The sequence below is a fragment of the Protomyctophum bolini genome, assembly GCF_963924005.1.
Source record: "Protomyctophum bolini genome assembly, chromosome: 15".
Taxonomy (NCBI): domain Eukaryota; kingdom Metazoa; phylum Chordata; class Actinopteri; order Myctophiformes; family Myctophidae; genus Protomyctophum; species Protomyctophum bolini.
In genome coordinates this window covers 8098057-8109464 of record NC_137876.1, presented here as the reverse complement: position 1 = coordinate 8109464, position 11408 = coordinate 8098057, and the positions used below count along the sequence as shown (strand labels likewise).

The 11408-nt window shown below is 41.5% G+C and overlaps 1 protein-coding gene across 1 annotated transcript; it reads right to left on the bottom strand.

Moving 5' to 3' along the window:
• Window positions 1-1133: 1133 nt before the first annotated feature.
• LOC308329005 (cleavage and polyadenylation specificity factor subunit 3) lies at window positions 1134-11243 on the bottom strand. The gene is made up of 18 exons (XM_080783150.1): window positions 11169-11243; window positions 10883-10946; window positions 10577-10674; window positions 10071-10199; window positions 9282-9459; window positions 8896-8985; window positions 7980-8130; window positions 7429-7604; window positions 6319-6477; window positions 5952-6098; window positions 5169-5321; window positions 4692-4800; window positions 4407-4505; window positions 4170-4264; window positions 3434-3521; window positions 2750-2816; window positions 2143-2239; window positions 1134-1380 (listed from the first exon to the last, which is right to left on the bottom strand). Exons 1-18 carry the CDS (start codon window positions 11237-11239, stop codon window positions 1279-1281), a joined length of 2073 nt encoding a protein of 690 aa, XP_080639276.1. The 5' UTR covers window positions 11240-11243; the 3' UTR covers window positions 1134-1278.
• Window positions 11244-11408: the final 165 nt, after the last annotated feature.

Sequence of the window (11408 nt, the reverse complement as noted above, 5' to 3'; positions counted from 1 at the left end):
TAAGGGAATCGTCGAGTCATTTATTTTGTAAATAAAGAGATTTTAGATGGAATAAGCGAAATAGCGATCGTATAATTTCTCCTGTTCCTTCTGTCTCTCATCAATGTCCTGCGCGAGATCAGATTCTGTGCTGCGCGAGATGACATTGTCAAGCTAGTGTGGGGGCGGGGCTGGTAAGAGACGGCAGTGTTGCCAGGTTTGCGAATTGTAAGCGAGTTGTAGTGTGTGCAAGTAGCCTGGTTAAAAGGCCTTGTTTCTGCCGCTGTTGGGGCAACAGAACATGTCGACCAGTTTCTGTCAACCGCTTAGGCCACGTGACCAACTTGACAAATGTTAAATTAGATGCCCAAATGTCCTTGCGGCTTGGCATACAATAAATACAAAACAAGAAAAACAATACATCTATCATAAGCAACCATTACATTAAAAGCCAAGTGGCATTGCACACAACCGTTTCATAATGTCAAATCTCAAGTATTTGGGTATGGAACAGAACAGAATTAAAACTTCCCTGTCGAGGAGATGTTAATTCAATGTTACTCAAAAGAGAGGCTTTTTAGATTCACACATTGGACACAAAAGGCCAACATTTTATAAGTTATTTTGATATCAGTCTTCTACTGTTGCTGTAGATGTCTGCCAGTGGCTTTGTGATACAATGCTGTCTTTGTACTGATTTTATATGACCCTGTGGGTCATATAAAGCAGTGACTAATTAATAAAATACAGAATTGAAATGAAATACTTTGTCAAGAAGCCATGTGAATATCTGTAGTCCAGTTTAGACATGCTCTATACTCTATAGCTTCACTACTGAATATGAATACTGCTACCCTTACATCCTTCACGTTCATGAGCCATTTGCTCACTGTTACTTGATAAATCAATGCTTACCAAGGCCACATAAAAGTCATGAATTTTTGTTTGTAAATGTGTCAAACATGACTAACCCTTATAATGATATAGAAACCTTGCCTACAGTATGGTTTGCATCTTTTTACCCCAAACTAACTTCTGCAATGGGCACGCCCCGTATTTTTGTGAATGAATCCTTCCAGTCTATCGGACGGATATGTGTACGGTGCAGAACTAGCAATGATTACTATCAGAATATAGAGCTTTAAAATGTTACAATAAATAATTGTTTTAACCAAAACATGTCACTTAGTACCTTTTAACACTGAGGACGATTTTACCGTGTGGATTGGGGGTTCCAGAAGTTAAAAAACGAATGGTCTCATGCATATCAAACTGGTGGTCCTTGAAATGAAACGTGGTTCAGATGATGGGGTTGAGGGCATCGTAGAGTCGCTGTACGGCCAGCTCCACCATCTCCCTCAGAGAGTCCTCCTCTGTGCTTTCATCCTCACAGCACACCGTCTGCACGGGGAGGACAGAGGACGGAAGATGGTAAGAAACATCCACTAACCCATTTTAGACCTGTTACACATATATTATGTTGTTCTTTCAATCTGGGAACGCCTCTGTGTCATTTTAGTTGTCGTTATATGACGTTGCTGTCGAGTCAAAAACCTCTTATCTACATTTTGTTTTGTTTTTTCTTAAATGAATGCCCTACTTGATCATACAAGCATCACAAAAGAATCAAAAGTAGCATATCCACAACTTAACATCCATAGTGCAGATAATATTACCTTTAATGCAGTGATGTGCAACCCTTTTAATTTCAATGCCTCCAAGTTTGATGCACTATGATTAGCCTATGGACCCACATTTGATAGAAATATGTTATGTCTGGGACATATTACAGCTAGCATTGTCTCTACTACTAACCACGTTCTGAACAGTGGATATGAATTGTTACCATTAAAAGGGATGTACAGGGTTAAAATGATTTCATAAGGTTAGACCAATCCTGAAATTAAATATGGAGCGTAATCCCAGACCAAATATATATGTTGACAGGCCTCATTGTATTACAATTTATGTGACTGTGATGTTATGTTTAATGCTTATAATGTGTTTGTTCTTTTGTCTTCAGTGTTGCAAATGGTGCTAGTACTGATGATGCGAATCTGACAACAAATAAGTCATCATTTATACTGGAAATAACAGATCTACTCAACAGGTTCACAACTCAACCCGATCGGCTATGTTCGTGTAAGGGATCGTGCTTCTTACTCTCGTTTCCAGGCAAATCTGAACCGTCTTCGTATCTACGGTCACGGTGAGGTTTTTACCGTCGCTGAAATCCACACAGTCCTCCCCAAACATGTCCCTGGGGGTTCAGGAAGGAAGACGCATGTTCATGTTACTTATGTGCATGTATACATTTGGGCTTTTGTTTGTTTTCTGGTTGTTTGTGTGCTGTCTGTGTTGTATTTATATCCAATTTGACCTGACAACAGATTCTACAAATGTCTTCCAAATCATGACAGTTCTCTGAAAAACCTATGTTTCTATATCGGTGGTTCTCAAACCTCAAACCGTGAAGGAGACCCAGAATGATATCTATTTGGCCGCAGACCCCCGCCTGAAAATATGTTGTTCCAGGAACCCCCCAGAAGCAAACATTTTAGTTCAAAACGAATACATATTCAAAGATTTTCACACATTTTCACGATTTTTTAAAGAATAGCAGATCCACAAGCTCATAGCAGCTAAAGTATAACATAATGCTTAAAACACCTAAAGGGGTTCCCATCCTGAATGGGTTAAATATGTGTCTTTCTGGACACTAATTATTGTTCATGTATTTTCTATAACAATGTCATTTGTGATACTCAACTGCAACATGACCTCCAGTCTGGCCTGGTAGACATCCATGTCCATGATGGTACTCTGGGCCTCCATAACTATCATATTAGATTAAGGACGAAACAGTTAATTGAACTATAAAAAAAATAAACAATAGTCGATCATTTTATAAAATGATCAATTAATAATACATCCTATCCCTACAGCATGTCAGGCAGGAATCTTAAAAGAAATGTCAAAGATTGTTTAACTACCAGCTCTACAAGACAAGTTCACAAAACATGGCATCATGATGTGTTTGTGCATCGCAACATGCTCATGTTGTGAGATCTGCTATTTTAACCATTTTTGAAAGACATTGTTGCGCGGCAAAGTATAAAATAACTATTAAAGGGATATTTCACTTTCATATAAAAGAAACACTAAAAAGTAATTGAAAATAATCAATACTGTAGATGTACAGGTAGTCCTTTTGATTGCATACAGCTAAACACAACAGAACTGAGTGCCATTGTATTATGGGCAGTTCATTTCCAACAAAGATGGCTGCATGATCACCACCTATTCAGTAAACATTCCTTCCATTCCTTTCTAAGACATACACTTCAATGATACTGCAATGGTGAACAGTTTCAAATTGGACAAAACGCACACAAGCCAACTAACGTAACAGTGCTCCTTATCCATTTCCATCAAATACGAGGTCCAAACCAACCTTTCTGAGCCTTGGGGTTTGACTGTACTTCCAGCACCACTGTGGTGACAGCATCAGCGTACATGTCGTTCAAAGGGTTGGCGATCCACTGCAGAGGAGAGGGGGAGAGATTGGGTTAGGGGTTAGAAACCTTGGCAACCCTATTTTGGGTTCATGTCGTTATAGGTGAAAGTGCTCCAAAAGCCAGGGCCAAGGCGTTGTATGCCAGTGTTGCCAGGCAACAAATGCAAGTCTACAAGCTGTGACGCCTTGTGGATTGACTGTTTTCATTGTATGATGTGTCAGTGGTTACTGGTTACAATACATTGATGACCTCGGGTCAGTGGCTGCATTGTGAGGAAACCACAGAACTCCTTTAACAAATGCAACAGTATTACTATTCACTTTTCTGAAGTAAGACAGACATTATTTTGTACTACTTTCATATCCAGCAGATGAGATGGGCTGCATGGGGAATTGTATTGGTCTTAGCAGAAGTTATTTTAATCATTTGTATTTTGTATTTCGTCTTTTTTTATGTCATGTCTTTTTTTTTAAATATATATAATCTTTATCCCACGATTTTGTAACCCATTTTTCACCCCTGTGTCAATTATCGAATGTGATCCTGGGTTCTACACATGATGTCTTTCTAACCTCATAACACATAAACTACGTGTGCACCTGGAATCTCCAATAAAACAAAAAGACACGGTCTGTTGAGTGCTATAAGCCTAGCTAGCTCATGTCCTCTCACCTCCAGCATCACCATGCCGACTTCATGGACTAGACTGATGTTCTTAAAGACCCTTATTGTTTTCTTCTCCGTTTCATCCAACTCCTCCACGTCACCTGTGACAGTCAACATGGTTCAAACCAACAATAAGACACTGCTCTGAATGCATTGAGATGTATGAGATGTGTAAAATTGCATAACCAACACATTGTTATTAATCTGTGCTTTTTGGTCATTTATTTTACACCACAGGCTCACCAGCGAGGTTCCTCAGATGACAGACTAGCAGAGAGTACGGTCCAGTGAAGGGAATGGCCTGTGTCTGCTTTACAGTGCTCATCGCCAACTCAGTGTAAGCTGCAAAACACACACCGCTTGGGTCACAATATCATTACAAAAGCATTCAGTCTAGAATCAGAATCAGGTTGAAGATCTGTGGTGTGCAAATCTTAAAATGGCATTTCATAAATGTGAAATGTTGATATGGTTATGCAGTGGTACATAATTGTGGCAGTCAGCTATACAGTAAAGTAAATTACTCACTAGACAGATCTGAGGGAGTGAGGATGTGATAGTTGAAGTTCTTCTTCACCAGAATGCCAGACACCCTCTGGCCTTGGAAGCACTTCTTGTCAGCCAAAGAGCCCATCACCTGAGAAGAGGGGCAGTGTTCAAGACCTCTCCTTCCTTTGGCTTTTAATCAGTAGGCCATCACGAGGATGTAAAAGGTCCACTTAATCAACATGATGTGGTGTTACAGTAAAATAAATAACAGAGCTGGAACAACAATGAACAGTGCTGCTGAGGGGGAAAGAGAGACAGACATCTCAATTAGAGTGGCTCCCAACCTTTTCTGGATAAGGGCCCACTTGAAAATCTCTACGGCGTTAAGTGGTCACATCTGACCACTTAACTTTATAATAAATGCTATTATTCAAAATCGTAGTGATTTACCAATTATCTGGGGGCCCACTAGCCTCAGTCATAGCCTTTACCGTGGCCACTTTCACAGCCCCTTACCTTGGCCAGTTTCTCTCCTCTGAAGTTGAGGGTGACGGCCTCAGTGTTGCGGGGGTTGTGGACCTCGATGTGGACTTGGTCGTTGTCTTCGTACTCCCGGATGAGAGCGGCCTTCAGACGAGCCATCTCGTTCTGCTCACCGTGGACCAGGATCTGAGCACCAAGGATAACGCATGACGCTTAGAACATCTGATGTGGCTATTTTTCGGAACACTATAACATGAGAAATAAAGAACTGTCGTTGTGAAATGTACACGTGATGCTGTGTACCAAGTGCACAGAGCAGATATCCAAACAGCATAAAAGACAAAATTGTGCTACATAAAGTTATATAGTAATTTTTAGGTTCCACCCCCTTAGGACAGAGAGAGAGAGAGAGACCAGAGACAGCATGGCAAGGAGTTGGAAGGAGGTGCAACAATCTTATCTAATGGCCTTGAACAAATTCACACAGTTCATATGTTTAGGGAACAGATTCATCCCTCTCTTACTGTTTTCTAAGCCTTTTAAGGAGGCATTATGGAAGCTGGAGACATTGTGTTCATGTGGCAGGAGACCAAGACAACTAAACTAACTGCATTTTACTTCTCATACCTGTCAATTAAATATTGTTAAAAAAAAGGGGAAAAGAAGAAGAAGGAATTCAGGGAAACTGTGGATAATATCTGGATATATGACTACATAAATCCTACATTAGGTACCTTACAAGCACGTTGTACACCGCCTTGGAGAGAAATGAATGACAGAGAGTGACACATTCAGGTTCAGGTTGTCCTACTGTACCACGTGAGGAGGTTTGAGTGCCCTGATGAATTCGCTGGTCTGCTGGTAGTCCGTGTGGGCAGAGAAGGAGATGTAATCTACTGACATCTTCAGCTGCAGCTTCTGACCAGACATGGTGGTGATCTCCTCTGGCTCAGACATGATATGCTGGAAAAAGTGCAACATTTACAATATATACTGTATATTTAAATTAGCTATTTTCTCTATTTTGCACGATTCCTCAGATCTACAAGCACGTATGAGCGTGCTATTTTTGAACGGCTAAAGTTTAAAATAATGGTTAAAGTGGTTCAAACTAAAAGCTAAGGTGACACACAGATGCGTCTTCGGGTCTAAATGGGTTAACCTGTTCTACTGACGTTCTGACCTTGGCTAGTGTCCCCTCCACGCAGTAGCCGGCGATGATGACTCCGTTCCTCTTGTCGGTGCACCAGCTCTCAAACAGCTCCCTGGACAGCCCACTCTGCATCATACCTGGAGACGCCATGACCACGCTGGGCCCGATGTCGTCGAAGTGATCCATGCTCTGGAAAATGACACGCCAGTGGAGGAAGATTTGTAAGTAACGTTGATTACTTGATAACCAGATGAACCATAGCATCCCTTTTCTGTATGTCATCATAATAGCTGAACATTCAGCGAAAATAGTAGATCTACAATGACAATCTGCATGTGAGCTTGCAGATCTGCTGCTTTTGGTAAAGACTATTTGATGTGGCAGGAAAAATAAAAAAGGAGGGGACCAAGTATAGACACCTGGGGGTCCTTGGTCAAATGGTCAAATAGCTCTTCGTTAAACCCCACCCCAAAAGCAATTGTTCAATGCCAATCCAAATAGTTTAGCAAACGTTGCGTCATCTCATAGCTGTCAATGTTATTTTGCATGGCTGTGTTGTTGAACACATACACAGCTTAATGTCGGGAATAATGATCAACCCAGGTGATGGCAATAATACTAGTAATCACCGTAGTCTTAGCTGCATTACATGAAAACTTCTGTCGGACTGTCGCAGCACGTCACAGGCTCTTAAAACAAGGCCCCAGACTTCCCAAAACAAACAGGCTACTACTTGGCCTGACGCCCCGAACCTGCCCACTTTGATAGGCTGGAATGGTGCAGTCAGTGACGGTGCTTTTTTACTTTACACGCTGTGGTTGGCCAGTGCACTGGTGCAAGAGGCGCTGTGATTGGCCAGTAGCCACTTTGAGTGGGGGCAGTCGGGTCAAACCTAACTCTATGGGGAAAACGATTTCGCCAGAACATGATTCACTATTCTGTCCATATCGGGTCGCAACTCGAACGGGGCTGAAGCCGGCTAAGCGAACTTCAATGTTCGACACAGCCAGTAGTGTCGTCGTGGCTCAAGTTAGCTTGAGACGGCACCCCTCCGTCACAGTCTAAAACTGTACTTTACTTGGAGGGGGCGTGGCCATTTTCTCAGACGCGAAGGTGATCAGTGGGTTGTCCCTACAGTACCTTGAGGTTGCTGATGTGCTTGAAAACGAAGGGGTTGTTGATGTTGATGGCTTTGCGGATCTTGTCATTCATGGCGTTGACGTAGGTCTGGTACACAGCCATGCACTTCTTGGCCAGGGACGAGGCGTAGTAGATTGGGATGTCATGGAGCTCTGGGTGGTTCTGCCAGTACTCATCTACAGAGGAAAAGAAGAACCCTTCCTTTATGAGTATATACGTGCATAAACCTTTAACCACTTGAACCCTAGCGTAAGTAGGGTTGTAATGCGTTGATGAGCTTGTAGAGTTTACTGTGGTTAAATAAGTGTGGTGCAATGCTTTACAAAAACACTGTATCAGCATAGGATTTTTTTTTTTTTTATTATTTTGACAAAACAAAAAAAAGGTAAAGAAAAACACATGGTCACGTGGTCACTATGTGCACAGAATGGCATGCTATGTTTGTCAATAGTTACAATACAGTTGCCATTCAATAACAGGACATATAAGACATCGGATGGCATTGTCCTCCAATCCTAGTGATGTGGGTATCCTCCAGAGGAATATCTCACCTAGGATGAGCAGCAGCTCCTGAGCTCTGCCCAAAGCAAACACCGGGATTAAACAGCGTCCCTCTCTATTGACAATGTCATGGACGGTGTTACAGAAACGGGCCTCACGCTCCTCCCTCTTCTCGTGGATGTGGGTACCATAGGTGGACTCCTGAAAAACAAAAACTAATAAATAACTACATTATAATCACCTGAAAAAAGATCAATCAAACCAAACACTATTTGTAACTTTTAAAGATGGAGTGCTGTGATTTTTGTACTTTTTTCTGTTTTGTATGTGTCTATGGAGTTAACATTGCTCTAATAAGTGTGGCTAGAATATTAACATATATGTCTTCCCTGTGTATTTCTGGTTTCTTCCTGAAAGCTGAAAGCCTTTGAGTCAAAACGGCCAATCGAAATTCCACCACGTTAGTGACATCACAATATCATCCCCTCCCCTAACCCCTTCCCCTTTAACATACACAACAGCTGTGGGTGCGTCTTCAGTTCAGGTGGGTCAGGTATACTTAATGAACTGGTGGGTGTGGCCTCATAAAACATACTTTTAACACTTTCTGGTTACCTTTTTGGAGAAAAAGAATCCTCCAAGTATGATCAAGTATAATACCAATCTGTCCAACTGAGGATATCTTGAACAGTTGGAATGGATTTACAGTAATGTAAAGGTTGGTCCTGGGCCAAGGAAGAACTGATTAACATTTCATGCTGAATGACCGAGACCGAGAGGGAGCGTGGCGAGCAACAATGTAGATAATTACTTACTTTAAGTTAGCCAAACCACAATACTTTGACTAAAGGTTTCTAATGGGCCCAGGAAAAACCTTACAACTTCAAGACAAACCTTGCCAGAGGTCTGTGCTCTACTGAGCACATTTTCTCGTTATATATTGTTTGCTAAATTAACGCGACGTACTATGATGAGGATATCAGGTTTGACACTCGGGATCTCTGCTGCCATCAAATGCCTGTCTTCCTGTCGAGAGAAGTCCCCAGTGTACAGCAGCTATGGAGGAACAAATGTAACCTGTATTACTGAATGTGTAACAGAGAAAAGGTGATTCCACTTGCAATACCTGTATTACGTTATTCTCAACCTTGAGACACAGAACACACAACACAGGCAAAGTTCACACCGCTACACATGTCAGTAATGCACAACAGATGCAAGAAAATTACAGATAATGTATAAAACAGACATTAGGCCTACTATACACAGTGGGCCAACAGCCAACATTTGAAGTAGAAATATATAAGAAGCAGAATAATATATTTCACATAAATAAAACAATCTCCGATCACCTTGACTCCAGCTATCTCAATCATGAACATGGCAGCTCCCAGGACGTGACCGGCATGGTAGCACCAGAACTTGATACCAGCCACCTCCTTGACCTCATGGAAGTTGATGGTCTCAATCTTATCCATGCTCTCCTCCAGGTCCGTCTCCGTGTACAGCATGTCATCTGCTGAGATGTTGCTGTACAAGGAGAAGATGAGAGAATGATCATAGGTGATATTCTGTATACAGTATATATTAGAGGTACAACAGTTAATCAAACTAATCGATAACCGATCATTTAATAAAGTAATCGATTAATAAGCCATCCTTATTTTGGGCATGTCATTCTAAGAAACAAGTGTCAAACACTTTACAGAAATGTGATAAATAAGTGAAAATAGACAATCTATAAAACACATTGTGAGCTTATAGATCCGCTATTTCTGCTATTGTTGCTCGACACCATTGTGCAACAAAATTCATTGATATAAACAAATAAAAATCACAACGTGTGAAGTTTGGGTCGCTAATATATTAAAGACTAACTCATGTTGCTATGATTAGGTGATGTAATGGTGATGTTAAACAAACGGTGACAAAACAAACTAAATTAAATTATTTATTGTTAATGGCATTTAATGTTTGTGTTAGGGACAAGATGATGTAAATTTTACCCTTCATTGTCAATGGCGTTTTTAAAACAAACATTGAACTAAAAACCAACATTAAACCTGTATATAGGAGGGGCCCCTCAAAGAAAAATTGCATTATGACACTATTACAACAAACAACAGTAAAGGGTTCCCAACCTGACTTTGACGTAGTCGGACAGCAGCCAGCGGTAGATGGCCTTGGTGGCGTGGGTCATGAAGGTCCTGCCTTTGAAGCTGGTCTTCTGGAGGAACCACGGCAAGGCTCCACAGTGGTCCAGATGGAAGCTGATGGAAGGAGACGCATGTTTAAATAAAACATGTAAACACTGCACTCTTTCAGTAAAAAAGCAAAATATCGTTGCTATCGGGCAGAAACATCTTATCTCCATTGTTTTCTTTTAATAATGCCCTAATTGATCATACTACAGCCGCGACGCTGTAGTACAGCGTCACACAAAAATAGCAGTATGAAAGGTAGCAGATATACACCCTTGAAACGCTGCGCAAAGTGACACATGTTGAGCTTATATTTGATTTGATTTATTTAGCACTGTATTAAAACAATGCAAACTAAAACAAAATATAAAAGGGAAAGTGCATGCTAGGAGGAGACAAGAAGCCGAAACATGTCGAATAAATGTTGAATAAATTAAGGAACTCACTGGCTGATCAACAGCAGGTCTATCTCAGCTGGGTCAATCAAGTCAATGTATGGGAGAGCATCCATTCCTTCCAGGCCAGGGTGGATGCCACAGTCCAGCTGCTCGTGCATGCACACACACACACACACACACACACACACACACGTAGAGAACGCACAATAGTGGAAGTGCTTGAGCCTCAAGTTCCCATCACAGAAGCATAATCTCTCTCTCTGCATAGTGAATTGTTAATTGTATATAGGCAACACTACAGTAGCTGGCAGGCAGCACATAGAGCCAGATAAGCAGTGAACCTATAGTACCTACCATGATCTTCCTCCCTTTGAACTCCAGGATGATGCATGACCTGCCAACCTCCTGACCAGCACCCCTGTAGGGGACAAATTAGATTGCTTACACATTAATTACGCATGCGAGAACCGAGCAAATTTCAGCACCACCACCGCAAATAACTCCGCCCAGTCAGCACATTCAGTCCACCGGGGTCAATCTGAGAAGGGTTACATCGGTTAATTAAAAACAACTCAAATTAAACATTTCGTGCAAATTTGAAATCAAGCCTACTAAACTGAAATCTATAAAGATAACTCACAGTGGTCGAATAAGGAGCTGGTCGCTTTCCTCTGCGGGGATCATCACATCTACTTTGCGTTTTGTAGCCATGGCTGGTCAGTACGTGGTCAGCGGTCAGGGCAGGCATACAAGGGAGCCGCTATAAACATAAATCATAAATCATCATGCCAGCCAATGCAGCCATAGATACAAGGCTTTGTTTATGGATGAATTAATGAATGAGAGGGGCGGTCTTTCACGAGGACCGTTTCCGGTGCTG